Source organism: Cokeromyces recurvatus (genome assembly GCF_025118155.1).
Source record: "Cokeromyces recurvatus strain NRRL 2243 chromosome Unknown BX663scaffold_3, whole genome shotgun sequence".
In the NCBI taxonomy this organism is placed as follows: domain Eukaryota; kingdom Fungi; phylum Mucoromycota; class Mucoromycetes; order Mucorales; family Mucoraceae; genus Cokeromyces; species Cokeromyces recurvatus.
In genome coordinates this window covers 224,027-250,727 of record NW_026251389.1, presented here as the reverse complement: position 1 = coordinate 250,727, position 26,701 = coordinate 224,027, and the positions used below count along the sequence as shown (strand labels likewise).

The 26,701-nt window shown below is 30.6% G+C and overlaps 11 protein-coding genes across 11 annotated transcripts; 7 read left to right on the top strand and 4 right to left on the bottom strand.

Moving 5' to 3' along the window:
* The first annotated feature begins 321 nt into the window (after positions 1 to 321).
* Positions 322 to 1,860, top strand: BX663DRAFT_496152 (uncharacterized protein). Its single transcript, XM_051525736.1, has 4 exons — positions 322 to 405; positions 500 to 947; positions 1,069 to 1,511; positions 1,580 to 1,860. The coding sequence occupies exons 2-4, from the start codon at positions 532 to 534 to the stop codon at positions 1,735 to 1,737; spliced, it is 1,017 nt and encodes a 338-aa protein (XP_051386348.1). The 5' UTR covers positions 322 to 405; positions 500 to 531; the 3' UTR covers positions 1,738 to 1,860.
* BX663DRAFT_496147 (ubiquitin-conjugating enzyme/RWD-like protein) lies at positions 1,775 to 2,918 on the bottom strand. Its single transcript, XM_051525735.1, has 7 exons — positions 2,804 to 2,918; positions 2,602 to 2,697; positions 2,471 to 2,548; positions 2,292 to 2,397; positions 2,175 to 2,219; positions 2,009 to 2,098; positions 1,775 to 1,953 (listed from the first exon to the last, which is right to left on the bottom strand). Exons 1-7 carry the CDS (start codon positions 2,825 to 2,827, stop codon positions 1,949 to 1,951), a joined length of 444 nt encoding a protein of 147 aa, XP_051386347.1. The 5' UTR covers positions 2,828 to 2,918; the 3' UTR covers positions 1,775 to 1,948.
* A 1,564-nt stretch (positions 2,919 to 4,482) lies between these two features.
* Positions 4,483 to 5,221, top strand: BX663DRAFT_483111 (uncharacterized protein; the record flags this gene model as incomplete). The annotated part of the gene is made up of 3 exons (XM_051524474.1): positions 4,483 to 4,657; positions 4,865 to 4,986; positions 5,141 to 5,221. 3 exons carry the CDS (start codon positions 4,483 to 4,485, stop codon positions 5,219 to 5,221), a joined length of 378 nt encoding a protein of 125 aa, XP_051386346.1.
* A 2,471-nt stretch (positions 5,222 to 7,692) lies between these two features.
* On the top strand, positions 7,693 to 8,977 carry BX663DRAFT_496143 (uncharacterized protein; the record flags this gene model as incomplete). The annotated part of the gene is made up of 4 exons (XM_051525734.1): positions 7,693 to 8,026; positions 8,117 to 8,419; positions 8,515 to 8,698; positions 8,853 to 8,977. The coding sequence occupies exons 1-4, from the start codon at positions 7,754 to 7,756 to the stop codon at positions 8,975 to 8,977; spliced, it is 885 nt and encodes a 294-aa protein (XP_051386345.1). The 5' UTR covers positions 7,693 to 7,753.
* Positions 8,978 to 10,030: 1,053 nt separating this feature from the next.
* BX663DRAFT_577291 (uncharacterized protein) lies at positions 10,031 to 10,653 on the top strand. The gene has a single exon (XM_051532171.1). It carries the CDS (start codon positions 10,088 to 10,090, stop codon positions 10,403 to 10,405), a length of 318 nt encoding a protein of 105 aa, XP_051386344.1. The 5' UTR covers positions 10,031 to 10,087; the 3' UTR covers positions 10,406 to 10,653.
* An 856-nt stretch (positions 10,654 to 11,509) lies between these two features.
* Positions 11,510 to 17,666, top strand: BX663DRAFT_447798 (Hydantoinase B/oxoprolinase-domain-containing protein). Its single transcript, XM_051523704.1, has 14 exons — positions 11,510 to 11,697; positions 11,758 to 11,855; positions 11,927 to 11,993; positions 12,048 to 12,147; positions 12,228 to 12,746; positions 13,035 to 13,293; positions 13,374 to 13,481; positions 13,575 to 13,659; positions 13,758 to 13,876; positions 13,936 to 14,555; positions 14,645 to 15,845; positions 15,908 to 16,090; positions 16,176 to 16,445; positions 16,583 to 17,666. The coding sequence occupies exons 1-14, from the start codon at positions 11,522 to 11,524 to the stop codon at positions 17,626 to 17,628; spliced, it is 4,851 nt and encodes a 1,616-aa protein (XP_051386343.1). The 5' UTR covers positions 11,510 to 11,521; the 3' UTR covers positions 17,629 to 17,666.
* BX663DRAFT_190421 (Coproporphyrinogen III oxidase) lies at positions 17,666 to 18,893 on the bottom strand. The gene is made up of 2 exons (XM_051521709.1): positions 18,736 to 18,893; positions 17,666 to 18,669 (listed from the first exon to the last, which is right to left on the bottom strand). Exon 2 carries the CDS (start codon positions 18,634 to 18,636, stop codon positions 17,707 to 17,709), a length of 930 nt encoding a protein of 309 aa, XP_051386342.1. The 5' UTR covers positions 18,637 to 18,669; positions 18,736 to 18,893; the 3' UTR covers positions 17,666 to 17,706.
* A 796-nt stretch (positions 18,894 to 19,689) lies between these two features.
* BX663DRAFT_496120 (Alpha/Beta hydrolase protein) lies at positions 19,690 to 21,531 on the bottom strand. The gene is made up of 8 exons (XM_051525733.1): positions 21,216 to 21,531; positions 21,009 to 21,149; positions 20,920 to 20,937; positions 20,784 to 20,857; positions 20,658 to 20,712; positions 20,430 to 20,585; positions 20,132 to 20,374; positions 19,690 to 20,048 (listed from the first exon to the last, which is right to left on the bottom strand). Exons 1-8 carry the CDS (start codon positions 21,342 to 21,344, stop codon positions 19,989 to 19,991), a joined length of 876 nt encoding a protein of 291 aa, XP_051386341.1. The 5' UTR covers positions 21,345 to 21,531; the 3' UTR covers positions 19,690 to 19,988.
* Positions 21,532 to 21,964: 433 nt separating this feature from the next.
* On the top strand, positions 21,965 to 23,603 carry BX663DRAFT_558029 (CybS-domain-containing protein). Its single transcript, XM_051531796.1, has 4 exons — positions 21,965 to 22,247; positions 23,065 to 23,247; positions 23,314 to 23,334; positions 23,405 to 23,603. Exons 1-4 carry the CDS (start codon positions 21,977 to 21,979, stop codon positions 23,557 to 23,559), a joined length of 630 nt encoding a protein of 209 aa, XP_051386340.1. The 5' UTR covers positions 21,965 to 21,976; the 3' UTR covers positions 23,560 to 23,603.
* Positions 23,604 to 24,111: 508 nt separating this feature from the next.
* BX663DRAFT_548543 (uncharacterized protein) lies at positions 24,112 to 24,822 on the top strand (the record flags this gene model as incomplete). Its single annotated transcript, XM_051531086.1, has 4 exons — positions 24,112 to 24,146; positions 24,220 to 24,320; positions 24,461 to 24,633; positions 24,691 to 24,822. 4 exons carry the CDS (start codon positions 24,112 to 24,114, stop codon positions 24,820 to 24,822), a joined length of 441 nt encoding a protein of 146 aa, XP_051386339.1.
* A 12-nt stretch (positions 24,823 to 24,834) lies between these two features.
* On the bottom strand, positions 24,835 to 26,328 carry BX663DRAFT_496104 (choline-phosphate cytidylyltransferase B). The gene is made up of 5 exons (XM_051525732.1): positions 26,152 to 26,328; positions 25,932 to 26,071; positions 25,705 to 25,828; positions 25,130 to 25,638; positions 24,835 to 25,018 (listed from the first exon to the last, which is right to left on the bottom strand). Exons 1-5 carry the CDS (start codon positions 26,183 to 26,185, stop codon positions 24,884 to 24,886), a joined length of 942 nt encoding a protein of 313 aa, XP_051386338.1. The 5' UTR covers positions 26,186 to 26,328; the 3' UTR covers positions 24,835 to 24,883.
* Between the last annotated feature and the right edge of the window lie 373 nt (positions 26,329 to 26,701).

Sequence of the window (26,701 nt, the reverse complement as noted above, 5' to 3'; positions counted from 1 at the left end):
AATTTTAGGATTAGTTTGATATATACATACACGTATATATAAATGTATTAAAAATTAGTTGCTATGCATTAGCTACATACCCAATAAAATCATCATCATTATTATTTTTGTTACTAACATGTATAGATCTTGATTGTAACCCTTGAATTTATGACTGATCTTTATTATAGACCATGGATATCGAAAGTGGATAACATCATTTCAGATTTCTCAACATTTAAGAAGATGCTTAATCTTATTAATAACCCACTAAATAGGATATCTCCTTTCATATGTATTAAGCGTTTTAAACTCTTTTTTTTTTATATAAAGTTTTTATGCATAACAGTGTTTTATAATTGATTTTTCATTTTTTTATATTGCATGCAAAGTGTCATAGTTAATTCAAATTTTGATTTACTTTATGTAAGATTTAAAGTTTTTTTTTAAAAAAAAAAAATTGTTTAAATTGTCAATTATTTTGATTTAACATTTCTTTTTTTTTTCTCCTCATTTGAAGCCTTTTTTTTTTATTTTTATTTTATTTATATAATGATTCTTATAACAAGTGCTGACCAGTATATAGGATATACAATTACATCTCACTTGGCTCAACATAAATCATTACGACAAGAACAATTACGAATTCTCTGTGAGAACAAACAAGGCTGCTATGGGTTCTTAAATGCAGGCGTTGATGTTTGTCAAGTAGACTATAGTCATCCAAATCTTATTTCACATGCATTGAGAGGAGTCGATCACATCATTCTTGCCATTGGTAGTGACCCTGATAGAGTTAAACATGCTGCCATGATTTGTAATTTAGCTGCTCATTCTGGTGTATCCAGTATCATTTGTATTTCTCATATAGGCTGTACTGCGAGTTCTCAACGCTATCTATCCCTACAAGAATTTAGTGAAATTGAGCAAATTGTCATGAATAGCTCATGTCAATATACAATCTTAAGGTAAGATTATATATATATATTATGGTTAGTGTTGGACTAATTCCCCTCTCACACACACACACACACACTCTCTCTCTCTTTTTCCCTCTTTCTCTCATTTTTTTTTCTATTAAAATGTAAGACTTGATTTTGTGCAACAATATTTCCATTTATGGTCTAATTATGCAGAAAAGCATCGTGCCATCATCTTACCCATGGCTGAGGACAAGGAAATATGCCCTATTGATATTGAAGATGTATGCAAAGTCATTGAGATACTAGTGTTAGATAATGAAAGTCATTTGTGTAAACCTTATCTTGAAGATAAGCATGATGGTCAAGTCTATATACTCACTGGTCCAGAATCCATGAATGGGAAACAATTGGTGGAAAAACTTGCAGAAAGTACTGGATACCATCAATTTAAATATCTCTATTCACGTCCTATGGATATCAGCTATTACTTGACTGGACTTGGTAAGGATGTTTTATTTGATGCTCGATTAAAACATGAACGATATCAAATCTATCACGATACTTTTGATGATAAAGCGTACAAAACAAAGGCTTATGCATATCCTTCAGGTAAATTCATCCTTAACAACGAAAATATATAGATGTGTATAATTTAATCTAATCTATGGATAACATAGATAACCAAATTCAACTCTTCCTTGATTACTTTAATTGGGTACAACACACATCAGGTAGCATTTATGTATCTCATACAAGTATGTTAACCAAGACTTCATGTCAAACAATTCAAGAGTTTTTTAAGAGAAATGCGAATAGTTTTAAACCAAGAGTATAAAAAAAAATGACGTGTTTTTTTCTTATTCATGTCGTACATATACATATAAATATATATAAAGGACAGGATAAATAAATGATACATATTATATATGTATATTTTAATATGCATTATAAATTTAATAGCAAAAGGAGTTAAAAGGGAAGAATGAGAAGGTGGGATGTGGGGTGGTAGTGGTTGGGAAGGAAGAAAGAAGATGAATCAATTCATTTTACACTAGAATAAATCAGATTAGACTTTTTACCTACTTGTTTATTTTAAAGTGACTTACTAGCATATTTTCTTGTCCAATCTCTTGCTGTAGCCTCGTAACGAGAGCGGTCTGTTTTATAAATATGAGCAAGTTCGGGGACAAGTGGATCTACACAATAATACGATTTAGTAAATTTAATAAAATAAATTATTAATAATTAACAATAATAATAATAGTGACTTACCATCAGGATTAGGATCAGTGAGTAAGGAACAAACAGATAAAAGAACTAAGATATGTAAAATTCATTAGGTAATCTGAGTTTATAAGATAAAACAAAATTACGTGTAACAACTATTACCCTTAGAAATAGTTAAAGCAGGAGACCACTGGTCTTTTAAGATGTCAAGACAGATAGAGCCATTACTATTAATATTAGGATGATAGATTTTAGTGGTAAAATTAATCTATAATGTACATATAAACAAGTTAATATTAAACAAAAAGAAGAAGAAAAAAAAGGAGAGGCATGATATTTACCTTTGGAGGTTTAAAAGGGTAGTCAGTAGGAAAGTGAATAGATAAAAAAAATACACCACCTTGATAAGGACTATCCTCCTATGAATTTATTAAATAATACACTTCTTTTTCTATCCTATTTTATGACTTACTGGACCCATAATAGTTGCCTGCCAGTGAAATAAGTCATCTCCAATAGGACCTGCTGAACAAGAAGAAGGTGGGTCACGTTCGAGATCTTTAAGTTCCTAATTCATCATCTAGTTAGTCTTAAATTGTCTAATCATTCTTTCGCTATTTTTTAAGTTTATACATGTATGTATAAAGACTTTATGTATATGTATATTTATTTACTTTGTTAATACGTTTTAAAGCCATAGTGTATAAATAATTTCTTTTTTTAGTATTATTATTATTTATTTATTTATTTCAAATAATAATAATAATAAAGGAATAAAGAAAAGAAGAAGAAAAAAAGGAGTTTTTGTTTTTGTTTATGGTCTCTTTTTTTTTTTATTTTATTTTTTTACTTGAAATTCAGATACAGTGAGAGCGGTAAATTTTGTCACTTTGAGAAACTTGAATGTCCGCAACCAAAAGAAAAAAAAAAATGTCACCTTCCAAAAAATGAATGGCACTAAACCGAGAATGATTGTCTGTTCATGTCTAGAAGTTTTGTCCTTTTGAAGTAAGAGAAATGACACGATAAGTCAAATCAAAATTAGCCTAAAAATTATATTTATTTTATAACTTTAAAGCAAATTAGAATGGAGTTGTCGTTTAAGAATGACTGGCAAAGATATATAAAATTTCAGTAGGTATGGCGTTACATACCTCAACAATTCTATCTTCAGTTAACAGCTTGTGGCAATTCAATTTTCCTTTGTGAGATTGCCCAAAACGGTTTATTTAAGTTTAATCAAGCGAATATGGAGGCAGAACATCAATTTATAGTCATAACTTTCGATTTTCCTCATCATTAGTTTTCACTTATGCATAGTACACCAAATAGCCCCTCCTTTTTTTTTTTTTTTTTTTTTTTTTTTTTTTTTTTAGATCTCCATTAAGATCCATAATATCAAGCATAATATTCATGAATTTGATAAGTGCACAGTTGTTGTACCTTTTGATATTGAATCTGAAATATCTTGTACACTGTTCTCGTTACTATCATCAGTATTCTCTATAGTTGATTCTGACCTGGTACATACGGAAAATTTTTAGGTTACTTTGACCTTAGTTTACCCAAAAAAAAAGGAAAAAAAAAACTAATAGTTCTTTACAGTTAAACATAACTTATTTGAAGTCCAAAACAATCATGACTCTATTTAATGCTTAATATAATATAAATACTGTTTTTTTTTCTTTTTTTTTCTACGAAATCATCAATAAGTATAACTAAATTAATAGACACAGCTTTTATTTGTTTCTTATGTTACGGAATCTTTATACTAACTGTATTCTGTACTTACAAAGAAATAATTGGCTCATGTTAGTTAGTTAGTTAGTTAGGTTGGCTGGCTAGCTGTCACGAGTTTTTAACTTAGTTTTTTAGCTACCAAAAATAGAAAGCAACCTTTTCTTCTGGCCAATCACAATCTTTTAATTGATAATATGTCAAAATCTTCTTTTTTTTTTAAAAAAAAAATTGTACTGAAGGCTAGCGCATGACTTTTGAATATCAAAGTTAGAGGCGGTTACCATAATACGTATTAGGGAAAATAAAAATGAAGCAGAAGAATTTTGACGGTAAAGTCTACAATTGATCGGGTAAAAACTATACTATTCGGGATGGAAAAATAAAAGGGATTTAAATAAAAATATAAGATTTATACTTTGTCGTTTGTTTTATGACTTTCCCAAGGTTAGGTGTTAAATTTGCACTTCGTGTTGTGCTGTTCAATATTATTAATCGGAGTTGACTGTTGCTCTGGCGATTTCTTGTAAAATGACGTTTTTGAGTTTGTTTGTTAATAATGATTATGGGTTGAAATGCCTGTTGTTGAAATGTGAAGTCGTAATGGGCGTGCCCTATGTGTGCGAGTACGATGAAGATTATTTTTTTCAGGTTTTATGTGTTTGCTGCGGCAATAAAATACCATGGTAAAGTTGAATGTTGTTATGGTGGTGCCGATATCTTCTGGTGTGGTTGTTGGCCATACAAATTCGGTGATTATGCACTTCCAGTTGATTTGTTTTCGTGTGCAGGTAAAGGCATATGTTGAACATCTTCGGGGTATGCTTTGCATATGGCACAGAGTTCCGTAGGAAATTTGACAGGATTGAATCGATGCAACCATTTCATGAAAGGCGGTTTATTAAAAATTCTATTTAAGAGTAATATCTCGCCTTAGGGGGAAAAGCAATACTGACCAGAATCATTCCCATTGTTTAATTTCATAATTAGGGGGGTAGGTAAATTTTCCATATATGCACGAAAACACCGAAGGCAGAAGAGTCGTGCATCTTTATCGGTGTTATCCAGATCAAAATCAAAACATTCAGTCAGGGCTCGCATATCCGCTGAGTTGTATTTGGTAATGGAGCAAAAGCTAGAAGAACCAGATCTTTTTTTTTTTTTTTTTTTTTTTTTTTTTTTTTTTTTTTTTTTTTTTTTTTACTTCACCTCACAAATTATAAATGAACATAATTACCTTCTATCAGTACTCACTCTCTAATAAATTTATTTAGGTCATGATTGAGGGCGAAAATACCGAAGATCAACCAAAGATAGCACAGGAGAAACATCTATCAAAATATTATACAGTTTAGGGACTTTTCTCATACCTCTATATCGTTGGAGGTAGAAGAGGTTGAGATGTTAAATTAAGATATGAACGAACTTGATTTGAGCAAAGCACCCCATCCAAATATGGTCTGAACATCGATCAAGAACTAGCCATCACGAGCCGCTCAGTTCATTTCTTTGATGCAAAACGCTATCACAAACAAGATTTACTGATATTAATGGTATTTTGATATTAAAATAAGAGGTAAACAGATTCCAGATCTGCCATCGTAGTAGCATGTAGTCGCTATTAGTGGTTGGACCATTAATATAAGTGAATCTTGTGAGAGAATAACACAAATGTAAAGCTTCTTCAAGCTGTTAAGAGACTGAAACTGGATATACCATAACTTACAGATTCAATAAATGTAAAGCCAATAAAGGAACAATATTTCCAGGTTATAACTTGGCCTTTAAAGTTAAATAAAGGGAAAAAAAATAATGTTAAGATTACGAAAGAACATTCTCAATTCATTAATGACTATATAGAAAAGAGCGTACTTGCATTGTGAGAGATGCTATACATATTCTTTCTGCCGCTTTTGAGGGCTTATCTGTTAATCAACCCATTAGCTGTTGCTATATAGCCAATGTTGTGGTTTATTTACGTAAATTAAAACAAAATGAATAGGGAAAAAGATAGAGTAAAATAGGACAGTGGTGTCATACTTTGGGACTTGTCATAGTGTGATTATTATAAAGAATATACCCTTTGAAAAAAAATATTGGTGAGAGACGGATAAAGAATTTTAAATAAGAGCGTGTTAATTATTCAAGCTAGAAACTGATTTATGTAAGCGATTGTGAATACCGAGGATCTTCTTTATTCTATTTACTTCTTTACAAACATGTTGTATTTTAGTTATAGACTGAACGAAGGTGTTTTCTATTATCAGTAAATTAATTCTTTCATATGTACTGGTTATCATTTTCAACGCGCACTGGAAGCAATTTGGTGTGTATTATCCTTGAAAACATCCTTGAAACAGATGTTTCAATGGCTGATTCAAGGATCCCTTAAAACAGACGTTTAAAGGGTATCCTTGAATCACGGCTTGAAACAGATGTTTAAAGGTACCTTATTACATCGGTGAAAGCTCTGAAAAAAATACGAACTGACCTTCATTTTAGAATTACATAACCCTTTTCATTTGCTACTTCTTTAACGACAGCATCCTTTACTATTGGCCTTATTATGAATGATTCTCAATTTTATGTTTACATTTAATTGGACCATATACACATCTTTTTGTGGCTTTTATATTAAATATCCTTTTGCTTTATTGGTTTAAAATATTATATATTATTTATTTTGTAGGCCTTTACATGCCATATATAGAATCTTATTTATATATATTTGTTTACAAAAAAAACGCGATTTTTATTTATAAAAAAAAAATAAATAGAATATACGATAATAATAATAATAATAAAATAATATAATAATACAATTATATAATAATATAATAATAATATAGAATATGTATATTTATAATATTGTATTCATTGCATTTCTTTGTATAGTCGAAATAAAGTATTGTATACAATAGAAGAAATACTTACCTTTGATACGTCTTTATTAGCACAAACATTTGTATTAACCGGCAGAACCTTTTGTAATAACATGTACAGTAGTTACAAGAATCTTTAACTATATATATTAGTTATTGTTATCCTATAGAAGAAAATATACTTTACTCTAAAGTGTTTACCTTTTAAAGGACCTAAAAGAAAAGCAATTAGTAACTACCAATGTATGCCAGAATTAACTAGAGAAAGTAGTACTATTTATACAAATTAATAAAAGTTAGAATTAATAATAAGATAGAAAAATAATATATACCAAAAAGTATTTGAACATATTGTTTATCCTTAGGCACAAAGAAGGAATAAAAGTAAAAAGAGTGGCACTTACTAAATAGTAAACATATAACAGCATAAGATATAAATTGAAACAAGATTTATACAAAAAAGAATAGCTTACCTTATCTATTATAACAACTTGTATATTATTACAACGTTTCCTATTAATATTAATCAGTCGGAGAGTTAAATGAATTGATCGATATCAACTTTTTTTTTTTTTTTTTTTGAAAATAAAAATAATGTGTCAGTATAGGCTTATTGTCTTTTATCAAATAATATTATATTAATGAATGACAATTAAAAAGATATACTTACCTAATGGCTATCAGTCATTAGCAATAATGTTGTAAAGAAAATAATTGAGAAAAGATAAAAGAAAAGGAAAGAAAAAAAAAAGAAAAAGAATAAAAATTTTTTCATCAAAAGCTAACTGAGACACGAATTGGTGGTGATATCGAGTGTCATTTCAAGAGGAAAATAAAACTGGAATTAAATCAACCAAGCAGTTTCAATATCAGTTTATTGTACTATACTTATAATTGCTATTGATTTAAAAAAGCAATTCTTTTTTATTTTTATTTTTATTTTTTTTATTTCTTTATTTCTTTATATATTTATATATATTTTTTATTAAGAAGTACCAACTCAACATGCAACAACCTAACAACAATGCTCGTCCTAACGCTCGTCTTAACACTCCTCCTGTCGTTATGACAGCCGGTTCTTCTAACAGCAGTGAAGTTGCCAACACTCCTGTTAGAAGAAGTGCTACCAGCAACACTGAAGTTGCTGAATTAAAAGATAACATTAGACAGCTTCAACAACAGTTTGCCTCAGTCCAAGCTCAGCTTGCTGCTGTCGTAGCTTCTAAAGATTCAGGCAGCACTGGCAAAGGTCTAATTGGTAGATCAAGAGAGACTTCGGTAAGTAACACAAAAAACTGCTAATGTGTATATTAACCTTTAAAAAATATATATTTATATAAATACTATACTTGTAAATAAACAATATAGAGCTTGATTAGAAGAACATACGATCAATACGTTGAAGATAACTATCTTCAATATGATTTTAATTTGTCATTGAAGACTGGTTTCAATAAGATCATTTATGATCATATTTTAAATACTGTTATTACAAAAGAAAAGGACATCACGCGTAATAACAGTATTAGCGCTGAAAAATTGAGGGAACTCAAGAGGCGTATAAGAAATCACTACGAGAACCTGAAGCATCAGCAGAAGGTTCGAAATCAAAGCCAAGAGGTACAGCAAGCGCTTGCTCATAAAAGAAGAATAGCCACGAGAAAAAACAGAGTAAATATACCAATTAGTTATTATATATACATAATGATCACCAAATAATTTTAACTTACTTTGTTATATTTTTTTCTTTTTAATATGTATTCTAGAAAATCGAAAGAAGAAGAGCAGCGTTTGCTGTACATGGTGAGGCAATCACCCAAAGATTACGATTGCCTTACGAGACATGTCAACTCCTCTTAAAGGAGGAGTACATGTCTGATGATGAAGATGATGAAGTTGATGAACTTGGGAATGTGACGTTGTTGAAGAGAAAGCGTCCTACTTGGAGAAGTGAACTTGTAAATAAAAAAAAAATTACATTTGTATTTCATTATTATAACACAAACTAATATGCATTGTTACCTTTTTTTTTTCTCTACAAGCTGCAATCTCGTTGTATTAAGTTATCAGTATTATCATAGTCCAATAATCATATGCTATATAGAAAAAAAAAGCGAATATTATCATGTTAATCGGCTTGGTAAATGTAGATTACTTTTATTCACGGTTGACATCATAAACACACAATTACTCATGACTCATTACACGTTTCACATTGAAAACACTTAACTCGCTACCCGTATGTAAAGACCTATGCAAACCAAGTGCATCTGTATTTGCAATCTGCTGATGTTCATAAGAAATACATAGAGAGTTTTGAAGATCATTTAGATAAAAAGAGGAAAAAACATTTAAAGAGAAAGCTGAACAAACAAACTCTACTCAACTCAGTTGCAGAAGCATTACTCGACAAAAAAAAAAAAAAGTTTCACAAAATGGAAAGAGAAATCAATGAAATCGATAGCTCACTTGAATATTCTACTTCTAAACCACATAATGTTGATGACTCCTTGGTTTCTAGTACTACTGCTTCCTCTTCTGAAACTTCTGTTGCTATTGGCACCCCTTCTGCTACAGTTACCAATATACCTATGTCTTTAAATTCTGCTAAAAACTTTAAAGGAATCAATATTCATGATATCATATATAATGCTGCTGCCATCTTACACTCAAAATATCAGAGCGGTAAAATTCTGAGTTTATCAGAGCTCAAAACAATGGCATGTGGATTATCAAGCATTTTAGATATCAATTCCGATGAAGCCGATGGAAGTCAACAATCGCTTTTTGATGAGGCCCTTTGGAAAAAGATATATTCAAAATACACAAAAAAGCACAAATTCAATCTGCCACCCATCCCAACTGAAATATATCAGCAATGGAATTTAATATCCAGTTTATGTAAAAATAACAACGATGGTCGTATAGCTCAACATTTTATCTGTAAATTAAAAGTTGCGTCAACCAGTATAAAACAGGAAAGAACGCTCAATTTCTTAAACGAAGTTTTATTTCAGATAGAATCGAAACAATTCATGTTTAATGAACATAATTCAAACAGGACATCAGAACGCGACTATGCTTACCAATTGTGGATTCTAATATTAACTAAACTTTTACGAGGACTCTAATAATGTTGTTGGCTTTAAAGTAGATATCAGAATACTTATAGATTATAAAGACGAGGAATTTGACTTAATGTGTGGAGAAGCCTGTCATCATGATGCAAGGGATACGACATTAGGATCTGACGTTTCTAAGCTCATTCGCGAAGGCAAGGAAATCCAAAGAAACCTAGCGCATATCTTTCACGATGAAAATATTGTTGGTAATGTATGGATGATTCAAATCAAAGGCACCAAATGCAGCTTTTCAACCATCCATCCTACTCCATATCATTATTTTGTTAATGTTCCACAATTTGACATATCCTTCCCTACCAGCTACTCACTTCTGAATGAAACGAACAATAAGTTTATTAGACCTTTGCTTGCCTTTAAAACCTCTATTGAAAAACTGTCAGTTGAAGTAGAAAATAAATTAAAACGTCCCACGCTCAACCAATCTCCAAGTAGGAACCAAAACTTGCCACCCGAACCTACTTGGTTCACACCTCCCGGGGGGGGACTATTCGATTTCAAGAATTCCAGTATCTGAAACCTTCGATAGTGATGAAGTGTTTGATTCCGATGATAACGACGCTGAAAGCAAGCATACAGACAAATCATATGACCAACCGGACGAGTTTGGATTCGTTAAAAAAGGTGGACAATGGTTCAATGTTAATACTGAAACTTATTGGGATTCACATCCTTTTGCTGATTAGTCTCTTTATGTTCCAGTATAGCTATTAATGACAAAATATTATAGTTTATTGATACAAATAATAAAGAACAAAAAAAAACATTTTATTCACAATTTTTTTTTTTTTTTTTTTTTTTTTTTTTTTTTTTTTTTTGCTTTATAAATACCAAGAGAAAATCTATTCCATTTGCTTTCAGTTTTCTCTCTTGAGCACGTTATTTTTCCAGTTCCCTCAGTATTTCCTCTGCTCGTGAACGAGTGAAGGTTGATTGTTCATCCATATATTATACATTTATGTTAATACCAGCATAATATATAACTTTGAAAGATATGGGAAAGAGAAGAAGCAATTATTTTATTTAAAACACACACAAAAAAAAAAAAAAAAATACGTGGTTGCTATTCATTTTTTTGGAAGGTGACATTTATTTTTTTGGTCGCGGATATTCACTTTAATTTCTTTTTAACGGAAAATAATATGTATTCTCAAATTTAAATTTATTAAATATAAAAGATACTCACTCTGTACACGAATAGTGAAATTGACCTTGTATTGAAACTAAGGCTATTAAAGTACAATCTAGTTTAATCATCTTTTACGCAATAGAAGGAAATTCGTTATTGATGATGCAAAAAAAATAAAATAAAATAAAATGAAATAAAATCATCCTTGTACATAATCTGCTGCATTTAAGAGTAATAAAAGATATCCCATTCTCATGAATAATCTTTATTCTTTCTTTCTTACTCGAGAAAGAAGATTTTCACCATCTTTTTATCTCCAGAATAAAGTACGAGAGAGGAATAGGAAGGTTTTTTTTTTTTTTTTTTTTTTTTTTTTTTTTTTTTTTTTAAAGTTCAGAAATCAACAAATTCTACGGTCACATTCGTAGAAGAAAGGCCCTTCAGTAACAATAATAATTTTTCGTGATTTTTTTTATTTTATTTTATTTTAATATTTTTATCTAGATGGCAAATAGAAAGATTGAATTGTCAAAAGAAGTATTATCTTCTAGTAGAGTTGCAAAAATATTTCCAGAAAGTACAAATATTTTGACTTCTATATCGTTTAATGATACCGGAGAATATTGTATTACCTCAGGAGAAGATGATAGTTTAAACGTTTATAATTGTAGAGAAGGCATGTAAGTCACAGTAATTTGCTAGATTTTGCCTCTTGTTGCATATTCTCATTACTATCACAGTGTTCGATCAACACTTTATTCAAAGAAATATGGTGTGACTTTAGCTCGCTTTACGCATCATAAAAATAATGTTATTTATGCATCTACTAAAGAAGATGGTAAAATCTATAATTTTTGAAATTGAATGTTTAAATCTAAAATTATTATTGTTATGATTAATTTTTGTTAGATACATTAAGATATCTATCCATTCACGATAATAAATATATTCGCTATTTTCGTGGACATAAAAAGAGGTACATTATAAAGTTTTATATGTGTATAAATTAAACTACTGATCTATTATTAAGAGTGACTTCAATATCAATGTCACCCATTAATGATACTGTCTTAACTTCTTCTTTAGATGAAACAGTACGTTTATGGGATCTTCGATCATCTACTTGTCAGGTATATACTATAAAGGCAATAATACATACCTGCATATATATATATATATATCTATTTATATTTATTTATTTATTTACTAGGGCGTTTTACACGGGGAAAGTAAAACACTTGCAGCAATAGACCCTCAAGGATTAGTATTTGCAGTAGGCACTAATTCAAGCACAATTCATGTTTATGACTGTAGAGAATATACCAAAGGTCCATTTGATACCTGGCATATACAAGATAATCAGCGTCTTGGTCGTTTACCAGAATGGACAAGTTTAAAATTTACACCGGATGGCAAAAAGTTAATAATTACTACATTATCAGATATCATTTATATTCTAGATGCATTTACAGGTGCTTTAATACAAAAACTAGTAGGACACTCAGGACCAAAGGAAGGGTCTTGTGGTGAAGAAGTATGTATTACGCCTGATGCTTCCTTTGTAATGGCTGGTGGAAAAGATGCGATCTTGAGAATTTGGGATATAAATAATACCGAGATTATGGAAAATAAACCATTTACAGCATTCCCAACACCACATAAGCGTGAAATAACAATTGTTGGATATAATCCTTTAAATGCAGTGGGCGTAACAGGTGCTAATGAATTGGTAATATTTATATAAATACAAATGTGTATATGAAGCCATTCATGTTATATAAAGAAGTATTAATTTTTTTTTTTTTACTAATTTAGGCATTTTGGTTACCTACAAGTCAAGTAAATTAATCGGCGCTTATAATAAATAATATATACTTTTTTACATGATTCATAAAAATGTCTTTTTCTCAAGATAATCTTTCTTTTACTTGTTTTAGTTTTATTTTATTTCTATAATATACGCGTATATATATATATATATATATACATATATATATATATTTATTTCAAAAAAAAGGAATTCTTAGATTTAACAATGACTAAAACAGAATCAAAACCATTGACTATATGTATTGATAGAGGAGGGACTTTTACTGATTTTATTGGGTTTATTGGAAAACCAGGAGATGAAAATTATCGTGAATATGTTGTAAAGTTACTTTCTGAGGATCCATCCAATTATAATGATGCTCCTACTGAAGGTATCAGGAGGATTTTAGAACTTGCAACTGGCAAAAAATATCCTCGTTCTGAGCCTGTACCAACAACACAAATTGGTATTTTATATATACATATTTATATGAATTTAATGGTGAAGAGGGCAGGGAAAATAAATACATTTATATATATTTTTTAGAAAGTGTACGTATGGGGACTACAGTTGCAACAAATGCATTATTAGAAAGAAAAGGAGAAAAGAGTGCATTATTAATTACAAAAGGATTTCAAGATCTCTTAACAATTGGTAGGGAATTTGTATTTTTTTTTATTTTATTTTATTTTATTTTATTTTTTTTTTTTTTTTTTTTAAATTCTCACACTTAACTTGTAACATTAGGTAATCAAGCTAGACCCAAGATCTTTGATTTATCAATAAATAAACCAGATGTACTTTACCAGAAAGTCATTGAAATTGATGAACGGTAAAAAAGAAAGAAAGAACACTATATAATGCATAAGATAGTGACAGTATGTATTTCACACACACACACACACACACACACACACACCTTTTTTTTAGTGTTGTTTTATTGAATTCAGCTGCTTCTTCGGAACAAATTGATCCTGAGTCAATTAAGGATAATAAAAATATTAAAAAAGGTATTTCCGGTGAATGGATAAAAGTTGTAAAATACCCAGGTAAGGATATGTATAAAAGGAGTTTATCATTATTTTAGCTTAAATAAATATCTGTTAAGATCTTGCTACTATTAAATCTCAGTTACAAAAGTTGTACAATGAAGGATATCAAAGTATTTCGGTTTGTCTTTTACATTCATATATATTTCCAGATCATGAACAAAGGATAGGTGATTTAGCTAAAACGATCGGATTCTCTCATGTTTCACTATCGAGTCAAGTTATGCCAATGGTGAAAATAGTGCCTCGAGGGACCTCTGCTACAGCAGATGCTTATCTAACACCTTGTATTCAAAAATATATTAAAGGATTCGTGGATGGCTTTGATGATGGGTTCAAAAATGGAACAACCCAGTTACAATTCATGCAGAGTGATGGTGGATTAGTACCTGTCAATCATTTTTCAGGCTTTAGAGCTATCTTGTCGGGCCCAGCAGGTGGTGTAGTAGGTTATGCGTTAACGACATTTAATCAACAAAATAGAGTACCCATTATTGGATTTGATATGGGTGGTACAAGTACAGATGTATCACGCTTTGATGGTCATTATGAACATGTCTTTGAAACAACCACAGCAGGTGTAACCATTCAAGCTCCTCAGTTAGATATCAATACTGTAGCTGCTGGAGGTGGTTCAATGCTCTTTTTTAAAAATGGCATGTTTGTTGTTGGTCCTGAGGTAAAAAAAAAAAAAAAAAAAAAACGGCCTCATGTTACATATGAAATGAATAACCCTATTTTATTTTATTTTATTTTCCCTCTCATTAGAGTGCAGGTGCTCATCCTGGTCCCGCATGCTATAGAAAGGGAGGACCTTTAGCTGTCTCTGATGCAAACTTATTCTTAGGCCGACTTTTGCCTGATTATTTTCCCAAGATTTTTGGTCCAAATGAAAACGAGTCCTTAGACAAAGAAATTGTTGAAAAGAAATTTCAAGAACTTGCAAATGAAATAAATGCCTCAACACCAAATGAAAAAAAATCACTTGATGACATTGTGTATGGGTTTATTAAAGTGGCTAATGAGACCATGTGTCGCCCTATTCGTGCCTTAACAGAGGCCAAGGGACATGATACAAGTAATCATACATTAGCTGTGTTTGGTGGTGCAGGTGGCCAGCATGCATGTGGTATTGCTCGTAATTTAGGTATCAACAAAATCGTCTTGTATCGTCATAGTTCTATTTTATCTGCCTTTGGTTTGGCTTTAGCAGATGTTGTACATGAGGTGCAAGAACCTTCAGCTGAAAGGTTGAACTCAGACCATCTCTCCGGTATCCAAACTCGAGTAGCTCACCTTAAAGAGGCTTGTCGAGCTGAACTGAAAAGGCAAGGATTTCGTGATCAAGACATCCTAACTGAGGTCTATCTTAATCTTCGTTTCGACGGTACTGACTGCGCCTTAATGACTTTGCAGCCCTCTCCTGATAATTGGGAATTTGAAAGGGCCTTTTACGCGCTTTATAGACAAGAATTTGGTTTTAGTCTCAAGGATCGTGATATCATTGTAGATGATATTCGAGTGCGAGGTATTGGTAAGACGATACAATCCAATGATCTTACACCAGATCGTGAAATAGAGGAGCTCAGGGCCTCAAATAAAATTCTGGACATTAAGAAAGCAACAGATCTTGTAGATCAATATGTATCTGTTTATTTTGAAGAAACAGGACGCGATAACCATGTCCCCGTCTATCGTTTAAACAAATTAGCCCCTGGCTTTTCTGTACCTGGTCCTGCTATCATTATTGATGTTACAGCTACTGTGGTGATAGAACCAGCATGTACAGCTTTAATTACTGGAAACCATATCACTATAACAGTTGGACGCGGTGAAAAGAAAGTTGTAACGACAGAGATGGAGCCCATTCAATTGTCTATCTTTTCTCATCGTTTTATGAGTATTGCAGAGCAAATGGGTCGTACACTTCAAAAAACTGCTATTTCTACCAACATTAAAGAACGACTCGGTAAGCTATATATATATGTATATATTATATGTTTTGTAGGAGAATTAATTATTGCCTTTTAGACTTTTCATGTGCATTGTTTGGCGCTGATGGCGGCTTAGTAGCCAATGCGCCTCATATTCCTGTACATTTGGGTTCATTAAGTCATGCTGTTATTTATCAGCAAAATTTTTATAAAGGTAAACTTTATGAAGGTGATGTTATCATGACAAATCACCCGCAAGCTGGAGGATCACATTTACCTGGTAGGTGTACTTATTGTTAATATAATACAACAAGATAGCGTCTGCATCCACCAATAATTAAGATGACTACTATTCCAAAATTTAGATATTACCATTATTACACCTGTGTTTGATAAAGGGGAGATAGTATTTTTTGTAGCATCTAGAGGACATCATGCTGATATTGGTGGTATATCACCGGGTTCAATGCCTCCTCATTCAAAAGAACTTTACCAGGAGGGAGCTGCTATTAAATCATTTAAAATTGTTTCAAAGGGGCAATTTGATCAAAAGGGACTTGAAGAGCATTTATGTACTATTCCAGCTTCTTATCCTGGATGTTCGGGTTCGCGCGCTTTTAGAGATAATATCTCAGGTAGTTATTTTTTTTTCTTTTGCTTTTGTTATTGTTGTTTTTCTTACCCTCTCTCTCTCTCTCTCTCTCTCTCTCTTTCTTTCTTTCTTTCTTTCTTTCTTTCTTTCTTTTTTTTTTTTTTTTGTCAATATGTATAGATCTTAAAGCACAGATTGCTGCTAATCAAAAAGGAATCAACTTGGTTAAAGCACTAATTAAAGAATATGGACTTGATGTAGTTCAGGCCTATATGATGCATATTCGTCGTAATGCATCTAATGCAGTTAAAGATCTTTTAAAACAAGTCGCTAAGGATCACTCTAATCAAGATCTTGTTGCAGTAGATTATATGGATGATGGTACACCCATTCACTTGAGAGTTACGATTGATCCAGACAAAGGTACTGCTGTATTTGATTTTGAAGGAACTGGACCAGAGGTATACGGAAACACGAATGCGCCTGAAAGTGTATGCCATTCTGCGATTATCTATTGTATAAGATGTTTAGTCAATCAAAGTATTCCCTTGAACTCTGGCTGTCTTGAGCCGATTACGATCAAGATTCCAACTAATTCCATTCTAAGCCCCTCCGAACGATGTGCTGTCGTTGGTGGTAATGTATTGACAAGCCAGAGACTTGTGGATGTTGTACTAAAGGCATTTGAAGCATGTGCAGCCAGTCAGGGATGTTGTAACAATCTTACTTTTGGAAAGGGGGGTAAAGATGAGACAACGGGCAAGACAACAACGGGTTGGGGATACTATGAAACGATTGCAGGTGGTAGTGGTGCGGGCGCGACTTGGAATGGGCAAAGTGGTGTGCACACACATATGACCAATACACGTATAACAGATCCTGAAATCTTGGAACGTCGTTATCCTGTTATACTACATCGATTTGCCATACGTCCTCATTCAGGCGGTGAAGGTCTTTATAGAGGAGGGGATGGAGTGATTCGTGAAATTGAATTCTTAGAAGATGGTATTCAAGTCTCTATTTTATCTGAACGTCGTGTATTTAAACCTTATGGTCTTGCAGGAGGAGAAGACGGCGAAAGGGGTCTTAACATTTGGATTCGACATGAACAAGGGGGCATGATTCGAACTTTAAATTTAACAGGAAAAAATTCTGCTACTTTTGGTCGTGGAGATCGTATCCTTATCCAGACCCCTGGTGGAGGTGGTTATGGTAAAAAAAAATAAATAAATAAGGGAAAAATAAATAAATAAATAATAACAATAATAAAAAAAAAAGAGTGTGTATTGTTTTATTATAATATATTATTCAAGTGGAATCCAATCTCTTGGGTTCTTTAATACTTCTTCTAATTTTTGTTCTCTTGAACCTTCCTTTGTTTCTTTCATATACTCCCATCTTGAAGTAAGAGGTAAAGACATAAGAATGGCCTCAATACGTGCACCTGGGGTTTGAAGGCCAAATTTAGTACCTCTATCCCAAACCAAGTTAAATTCAACATAACGTCCTCGACGGATCTGCTGCCATTCCTTCATTTCAGGTGTAAATTTCATATTCATTCTTTTCTTCACAATAGGAATATAAGAAAGAGAGAATCGATTACCCATTTCTTTTATAAAACTAAAGAGTTCTTCAACAGGTCTATCATCTAAATCATCAAAGAAAATACCCCCTATACCTCGTGCTTCACCACGATGTTTAAGATAGAAATATTTATCGCACCATTGTTTGAACTGACTATAATATTTCTTATCAAATTTATCACATCCATCTTTAAGTACTTGATGGAAATAAACAGCGTCTTCTTCATATAAATAAGCAGGCGTTAAATCTGAACCACCACCGAACCACCAAATTTTAGGTGTACCATCTGGATTTTCAATTTCAAAATATCGATAATTAAGATGAACGGTGGGCGCATTTGGATTATGAGGATGAATGACAAGGGAGATGCCAGCAGCAAAGAAGGGAACAGGCCCATCTGCATTCATATCTTTACCTCGGTCATGACGCATTTGTTCAACGGCTGCCTTGGGTAATTCGCCATACACAATTGACACTCCGACACCTGCCTTTTCGAACACATTACCATCTTGCAGAACGCAAGTGATGCCCTCACCTCCTTCAGGTCGCTCCCAAACTGTCTTTGTAAACTGTTTCCCGTCTAGTTTTTCTATATCATTTACAATTTTGCTTTGAAGTCCTTTTACGAATGCTTCCATACGAAGTCGCATGGGATCATTATCTGTAACTGGGCCTTCTGTTTTCTAAATAATAATAAATTCAATTAACAATTAGTTGGATTAAAATGAATTTTTGTTCGTTCACTTTACACGTTGCTTATCATCAGTAGCGGCATCACAATATACCTAAATTAAAGGATTGTAAACATTTAAAACCATCTTTAATAGTGATGTTCATTCATTAGAAAAAAAAATAAGAACCTCTTGAATGTTCAATAAACTAATAGCAATAGCACCTAAACCTATTGCAGTAGTAATAGAAACTGTATTCTTCCATTTCGACTTTGCGTTATAAGTACTATAGAGGCGTTGGTTCTTCAAACTATTACATGTCATGTCAAAAAAAAAAATTATTACCCCACATAAAAAAAAAAAGTTGTTTCATACGTACTATACAGAAACAGAGGCACGCTGACGAAGTAAGCGAGCTGAATTCAATACTACAAAAGATGATTTATTTCAGTTTAATACTTATTTTTTTCTCTGTTTCTCTTATTTATTCATTTATTTTTTTTTATTTTTTATTTTATTTTTTTTTTTTTTTTACATAAGCTTCTACTTTTAAACATGATAAAAAAACAACAACAACAAAATAAACGCACGATTTTCTTTTTAGCAAAGAAATTATAAACACCGCCCACTAAGTATCAAATTTTAGTAGACATGTCATTAAAATTTAGCCAATGTTTTGGTGCAATTCTTTATTACTACACACTGATAAAGTGCACACAAAAACTAAGATTTATACTGATCTTCCAATTGATTCCGGTATATCGTCTCTTCAATGGTTCGATTCTTTGTTATGTGTGTATCTCAAAAAAAAAAAGAGTTAAAAAAGCAAAAAAGCAAAAAAACAAAGAAGCAAAGCAAAAAAAAAAAAAAACCTTTTCGTTGGATTCCTTTATTATCATTAACTGCCGTTATGGATCATTTATTTATAATCTTCCTGTCTGCAACATTTTTTACCCATAGTTATTTTATTTTTATTTTTTACTTTTTTTTTTTTTTTTTTAAAAGCTGTATCTTGTAAATGAAGAAAATACTTTGTGATCTTCAATTACTAATTTTTTTTTTCTTGTGTGGCAAAACCTGTCACATAATTGCTTATTCCCATGATTGCTGTTGGCGGTCATAAAAGAAACTCTCCCCCCCAAAAAAAAAAATCATTTAGTAGTGAAGTCCATTTCCCTTTATTTTAGAAGAAAAAAAAGTATAAAATCTCATTTATCTGTACAAGTTTTATTTCTTAAACAAAAGCGAATAATATCCTTTAGAAAAGATGAACGATATAAAATTCAGAGTAAAGAGCTGAAGGGTAGGATATAATTTGCTTGTATAGTTATTTAATCTAATTCCCATACATAATCTCGTACAAATTCAGCAATTGCTTCAAAAAACCCATTCTACAAAGAAAAATAAATAAATAAATAATGAAATTGCCTATTCTTTCCCTTTTTTTTTTTCTATTTTCTTCCTTTCCCTTTACCTGCATACATGTATCATTATGTGTTCCATTTTCAAAATCTCTCCAAACTTTAACTCCACTTGTCTGTGAAATGCTATATAATTTTGCCATGTGTCCTGGTGGAACTAATTCATCTTTTAAACTCGATAAAAATAATATTGGAATATGATGAACATATTTAATTGTCTTGTAAGATCTCCATGTTTGATGTACTAAATATACTAAATGTCTTAATGCAGGCAAGATATGTGGCACTAATAATGGCTTTTGATATAATCATTTTTAGTTTATGTTACATGAATAATTTAAAGTCTCTTACCACACTTAGAAATGTATTTTCAATAATTAATGCATCAAATTTATCTTCATTTCTTGATACAAGACTAATAGCAACTGAACCTCCTAATGATTGTCCAAAGGCTATTAATTTGGTATGTTTAAGTATTGGGTGTTGTTTGATATATTCTAGCACAGTCTACTTTTTTTGTTTGTTTACGTTAAACACTATAGATCGCTATAAATTAAAATTCAAAAAAAAAAAACTTGCCTGTGCATCAATTTTAAGCCCTTTTTCAGTTGGCTTCCCTTCACTAAGACCATAACTATAAATATAAAGTAAATAAAGAGGAAATCTACTTTAGACAAATGTATAAATAAATATATATCTCTTTACCCTCTATAAGATAACATGACTACATTATATCCTAGTTTCTTATAAAATACTTGTGCTATAGGTAATCTATGACCCTACCAATTATTATAATTATATATACATACATATATATTTGTAATTCATCTCTTTATTTTACCATATTTCCTGTATGTGCCTGATTATATTATAGAATGAAAAAAAACAAAAAATTGGTACACATATTATTATTATCTTCTTCTGACTTACATGAAAACAAACTACGGTAGGTGACTGTATTGCTACTTCTTCGCCACGTTGAATCATAACATAAGCTCGAATTCGATATCCATCTTCTGTTAATAGTATCACTTCTTTATCAGGTAAACCATATTGTGAGGGTCTTGCAACCTGTAATATAATATATAAATTAAATCTTTTTTTTTTATTTGTTTGTTTCTTTCTTTTTAACCTTACAATTGTCCTTGAACCAGCAGGGAATCCTGCTGCATATAATAATTCACATTGATAGGTATATAATAATAAAGATAATGCTACTGCCACAACTATTGCAAAATAAAATAGATATAACAAATAGATCAGCATTGAAAAGAAAAGAAAAAAAAAAAGGGGGAGGAAGGGAGTGAAAGAGAGTTGAAGTTAAGAGACTATGTTTATTTCGTAAAAAGTGTGTTTAATTAGTCTCTTTGCTGATTATAGTTGTAATAAATGAAGAGAAATGAATAAAGTGATCTCTCTCTCTCTCTTTTTTTTTGCAGAAAGTTTTTTTTTTTTTTTTTTTTTTTTTTTTTTTTTTTTTTTTTTTTTTTCTTGTAAAATAATAGCCCGACACACATACAGAACCCCATCTATCACGTGATGTCCCCATTCGTTTTTTTTATTGATTATCATGAATTGTTGATTCTTTCCTATCAAAATGCTTCATATAGAATCAAATTACTTGATACAACAGCTGCATATAACTACTTTTTTTTCTTTACATTAAACAAGAAAAAATATTACACTGTATGCTTTAGGTACGTCTTTATCATATATATAAATCACACTTATTTATACAAAGGATATCATTTAAAAAAGCGGTGGGGGAAAGAGAAAATTAACAGAAATTAATTAATTTTATTCTCCGCTAATATAGCCTTTGTTGGTTTTCTTTTTCTTTTCCTTTTTTTTTTTATTTGTTTATTTATTTATTTATTTATTTATTTATTTAACAAAAAATGTCGTATTCGTCACCAAGAATACCACCTATGAATATGGAAAGAAGAGCAATACCAGCACCACCTCCACCTACAACAATGCAATCACCATTAAATAGACTATCAACTATACCAGTTCAGCCTTCCTTTCAACGAATTGATATTGAAATTCCTGAGCCTCCACAAACTGAAGCTGGTCGTTGGACATTTCATTCACAAAAAGAATTTCCACCTCCACCTGCGTTCGAAAAGAAACTTAAACGATACCCAACTGGAGCTGAAACTGGTTGCTGTAAGTTTATTCGTATTTTCTTCATGTATTATTATTTCATTAACTAAATCTTTATAGCCATTCCTGTTGATCTTTCTCATCTTGAAATTTATCAATAATAATAAAAAAATTGCTTATTAAGTAAAAAAAAAATAAGCTATACTTATTATGTAATTGAATGTGTAACTCATGAAATATGTATAGATGTACATAAATACATGTATTCGCATGTGAAAACTTGACTTGTGAGTTGCATAAAAAAAAAAAAAAAAAAAAAAAGACAACATATCAACCGTTATTCAAGTATTGAGTAAATAATGGACTTTATATTTTGTGATTTCCTGACAAAATCTCTAAACTATAAAAGTCCTTTATGTTGCAATAGAATAACTGCCTTTTTTTTTTTCTATACTTGTTTATTATAATAATAACTCACTTTTTCGCTTCCTATATCTTTACAAGATGCAAGGTTAAAAAAAAAATGGGAGAATTGAAGTCGGGAATTTCGTTGAGCGAACTGAACCCTTTTTTTTTTTTTTTCAATGTATAATTAGAAGATTTGACAGAATTACATAACATTCGTGTTTCTTTCTTTTTTTTTTTTAAGAAAAAAAAAACTATTCATCATCTATTAGTAACACATGTCATTTCTTATTTCTTCCAAGCCATTAACCTTAACATGTTCAAGGCTCGTATTAACAAAATCTTCATTCTCCTTGTTTAATAAAAAGTATACTAACTCAAGTAAAAAGAAACCAATAGACAAGTATGAGTAATTAAAAGCAAACAAGACTTATTCAGATTTCATTTTTTTTTTTTTTTTTTTTTTTTTTTTTAGCTGCTAGTAAGAATACAGTCATAAATAAAATACCAGATAGAAAACATGGTTCAGTTCATTGGAACTTGGAAAGAGGGGTAGCTATTACGATGATACCATTAGTGACTAGTACTTTTATGTTTGGCCCTTCTACAGTATCTGATGTATTTCTCGGTATTGTCTTGCCATTTCATATCCACATGGGTAATAGAAGGAATGAATATACACAAATCTAAGCAAAAAAATAGTTACCTTTTTTTTTTTTAATAGGCTTTGATTCTTGTATTACAGGTAAACAATAGACATAGTTGTTATCATAGATATTTTTATTTATTTATTTATTTTTGTTTTTATAAATTAGATTACTTTAATCCGAAAAGAGCAAGTCCTTTCATGTATAAAATGATGGCCATGACTTTACATAGTACATCTACCTTGGTTATGATTAGCTGTGGCATATTTAATTATTATGATATTGGTTTAACTGAATTTATTCATAGATTATGGTTAGCTTAATTTAAATAAATAAATAAATAAATGGGGTCTACCCATTTTTTTTTCTTTCTTTCCTTGCATATAATATTCGTAGTCTTTTTTATATATACACAGCCATGACTTGTTATTCATTGCAAATGTCCTATTTTATATAATAAAGCTGTTGTCAGAGGCTTAGGTCTCTAAAAGTGCTAATCAAACAGTCTTAAAAAAAAAAAAAAGGTGATGATAAACATGCTAGAAGCATGATGAGTGCTTTAGAAGATAATAGATAGGATAGAATATCGTGACGGCTGATGATGGATCCTTTTTATGTCTCTGTTCAATAGTGTTTACGCATTTTATTGGAAATAGCATTTTGTTGTTGGTAAGAAAGTTCTGGGGATGTGGACGACTATGATTGATTTAAGCGTGTAACATATAAAATGAAAAAGGTTCTCGACCCTTTTTTTTATTATTATTTACTTATTTTTCTTATTTATTCATTTATTTATTTATTTATTTTTTTTTTTTTTTTTTTTTTATTTATTTATTTAATTGTTTTATCATACTCAACTAAAATCATATTTTATCATGGAGTCAATTTCATTTAACAAATTCAAAAAATGGTAAAAAAAAAAGAGTAAATAATACAGATATCAGGCGAAAGGCATTGTTAGTCTATTACTCATAGTTAAATAGTTTAGATGATTGGGCAAAACAAAATGAAATAGGAGAACAATGTTTATCTCGACAAGTGTTGGGCAAACCATCGATTGAATTGGAACCGATTACAAACAATTGTAAGATAGATTTGATTTAAAATACCCATTTCTCCTCCTCCTTTTTTTTTTCTTTTTTTTCTTTATTGCCTCTCGTCTATCATGAATATATACTAAAAATTCGAGTATTACTTTTTTCCATTTGCTTTAATTTCAATTAGTAAGGCAAATACTAGATTGTATGTTCGATGAATATTGTCAAATGCTTCATAAATTGGAAATAGAGGAAATAGCAGTCAATAATGAACAAGAAAGTAATAATCATCATATACCCGAACAAGTTGTTTTATTAAAAAAATGTTTAGAAATGTATGATCAAGAGTACATGGTTAAGGTAAAATGGTAATGAGATGGAATAAAGTTATAAAATCTAATAAATAGATACGAATAGGACTGCATAAGAGATATTGTAAGTGGTGAAGGATTCGCAACTCAACAGCATTTAGCAGGAAGTATGGCATTATGGCGATCAGAATCCTATCTTGATGAAGAAATACAACGAAAAATAAAACATTTAAATTAAAAAAAAAAAAAAAAAAAAAAAAAAAAAAAAAAAAAGGCAAGTTATTTTATTTATTTTTATATTATGCAGATATAGAGTCTAAGGATGCTTTTAATTGATCTTTATCAATAGGTGGTTTATTTGTAAGCGTACTTACACCTGTAGTAGGCGTACTAGCACCACTATGAATTAATTTTCTCTTTGCTAAAAAGTTACCCTATACATACATGCATATAATAAATAAATAAATAAATAATAGTAAAAAAAAAAAAAAAAAAAAAAAAAAAAAAAAAAAAAAAGGGCCCACATATTGATTAATATGACTTACAACTACATCTTGTACACCAAATAAACTTGAAAAGTCAGTAATGAAATGATGACTTTGTGATTCCCAAAAATCTAAATGATCCAATACTGTGTTCTTTACTTTTTCAAGGTTCTTTTTCGTCTTTATTTGTTGTTCCTTCAAAAATGAAATATTCAACTCCTTTGCTGAAACACCTCTTTCAAGGTTTCTTCTCAAGAATTTATCATAATCACGTACAATACGTGTAATTAGATCTGATGTAGAGATACCATCTGTACGTCTTGTGGGATAAAATTGACCTTGTGACTTAACAAATGCATAGACGTCGCCAGATTCGGTTGATTGATAAGGTTCTGCATCATGCGCAACATAATCAATTTGATATTTGTCAAGGAACTCCTGTGTCACAATCCATGGTGCTCCCTCAATGACTTCATCTACCCATTTACAATGTCTAACAGATTCATATCGTTCTTTATCTGTCATCACTGTTCTACCCTTTCTTTTATGTGTTTCTTCATCATTACATACTATACAGATAAAAAAAAAAATTCGTTAATCATTTATATAGTACTCCATTTTTTTTTTTTTTTTACCACCAACTAAAAGATAAACATTGGGAAATGCTTTTTTGGCTTGTTCAAGTGCTTTTGCATGTCCAAAATGAAACATATCATAAATACCATCGCAATAAATTCGAACGGGCCTATCTGTTGGCGGCTATTATATGTATAGATACAAAGTTACATACTATATAAGTCTGTATATAAATATATATATAAAAATATATATATTTATTTTTTCTTTTTTTTTTTCTTTTTACAGCATTTATTTTAAAGTCATAGCCTTGCGGTAACTCATAAGTACTTATTTCATCCTCAGGAACTTCATTTATAATTGATATTTCTGAATATGTTCTTTTTAAACCGAGAGAAGATGTTGGTGCTGGTGAGGAAAGTTCGTCTATTATAAAACATGCACATAATTTATTAAAAAAAAAAAAAATGTATTAACTTGCTTGTTTCTCTTTCTTTTTATTTTACCTTTTGCTTTATTTTGTTGTACCACCTTGTTCATACCGAAAAAGAAATATTATATATAAATATTTATCTATTTGTATATACAATAGAAGCAAAGAAAAGGGGAGGGGGAAAAAAAGAAAAAGAAAAAGAAAAAAAAGTGTATAAACGGATAGTTCCTCCTATCCTTCCAAGATGTACAATGAAACACATAAGCAGTCACATATAATTTGACATTATGTTTAAAAATCGAATTATTATTATTATTATAATACATATTTATTTATTTTATTTTATTTTTTTTTTTTTGGACCAAATGAGCACATAGCATTTTTCATTTGCTGTATTGCCTCTAGTCAGTTATAATAGTATATAAGTAAGAAAAACCCCTCTTATGAGACAAAAGGGAAAAGTATAAAAGTATATGTGTAATAGATAAAATAAATATACTAAGTTAAAGAGGAACAAAGTAAATGGGAAAAAGATCAGTAAGATAAATTTCAGAGACAGTACAAGTATATTAGCACTTTTTAGGTGAATAACCATTTCAGCAGTAGTGCACCGGATTCTGAGG

Bases quoted from the DNA above. Each gene is read 5' to 3' on its own strand.
- BX663DRAFT_496152 (XM_051525736.1), top strand. From the start codon at position 532: ATGATTCTTATAACAAGTGCTGACCAGTATATAGGATATACAATTACA. The intron at 948-1,068 runs GTAAGATTATAT...TTAAAATGTAAG, and splicing joins TGTCAATATACAATCTTAAG to ACTTGATTTTGTGCAACAAT. The intron at 1,512-1,579 runs GTAAATTCATCC...TGGATAACATAG, and splicing joins GGCTTATGCATATCCTTCAG to ATAACCAAATTCAACTCTTC.
- BX663DRAFT_496147 (XM_051525735.1), bottom strand. From the start codon at position 2,827: ATGGCTTTAAAACGTATTAACAAA. The intron at 2,698-2,803 runs GTAAATAAATAT...ATGATGAATTAG, and splicing joins CTTTAAAACGTATTAACAAA to GAACTTAAAGATCTCGAACG. The intron at 2,549-2,601 runs GTAAGTCATAAA...ATAAATTCATAG, and splicing joins AGGCAACTATTATGGGTCCA to GAGGATAGTCCTTATCAAGG.
- BX663DRAFT_577291 (XM_051532171.1), top strand. From the start codon at position 10,088: ATGATTCAAATCAAAGGCACCAAATGCAGCTTTTCAACCATCCATCCT.
- BX663DRAFT_447798 (XM_051523704.1), top strand. From the start codon at position 11,522: ATGGCAAATAGAAAGATTGAATTGTCAAAAGAAGTATTATCTTCTAGT. The intron at 11,698-11,757 runs GTAAGTCACAGT...TTACTATCACAG, and splicing joins TATAATTGTAGAGAAGGCAT to TGTTCGATCAACACTTTATT. The intron at 14,556-14,644 runs GTAAAAAAAAAA...CCCTCTCATTAG, and splicing joins TGTTTGTTGTTGGTCCTGAG to AGTGCAGGTGCTCATCCTGG.
- BX663DRAFT_190421 (XM_051521709.1), bottom strand. From the start codon at position 18,636: ATGCGACTTCGTATGGAAGCATTCGTAAAAGGACTTCAAAGCAAAATT.
- BX663DRAFT_496120 (XM_051525733.1), bottom strand. From the start codon at position 21,344: ATGCTGATCTATTTGTTATATCTATTTTATTTTGCAATAGTTGTGGCA. The intron at 20,713-20,783 runs GTAAAGAGATAT...TTATATTTATAG, and splicing joins GTCATGTTATCTTATAGAGG to TTATGGTCTTAGTGAAGGGA. The intron at 20,375-20,429 runs GTAAGAGACTTT...TTATATCAAAAG, and splicing joins AAAATACATTTCTAAGTGTG to CCATTATTAGTGCCACATAT.
- BX663DRAFT_558029 (XM_051531796.1), top strand. From the start codon at position 21,977: ATGTCGTATTCGTCACCAAGAATACCACCTATGAATATGGAAAGAAGA. The intron at 22,248-23,064 runs GTAAGTTTATTC...TTTTTTTTTTAG, and splicing joins TGGAGCTGAAACTGGTTGCT to CTGCTAGTAAGAATACAGTC. The intron at 23,335-23,404 runs GTAAACAATAGA...TTTATAAATTAG, and splicing joins CTTTGATTCTTGTATTACAG to ATTACTTTAATCCGAAAAGA.
- BX663DRAFT_496104 (XM_051525732.1), bottom strand. From the start codon at position 26,185: ATGAACAAGGTGGTACAACAAAATAAAGCAAAAG. The intron at 26,072-26,151 runs GTAAAATAAAAA...GTTTTATAATAG, and splicing joins ACAACAAAATAAAGCAAAAG to ACGAACTTTCCTCACCAGCA. The intron at 25,639-25,704 runs GTAAAAAAAAAA...TTATCTGTATAG, and splicing joins TGTTTATCTTTTAGTTGGTG to TATGTAATGATGAAGAAACA.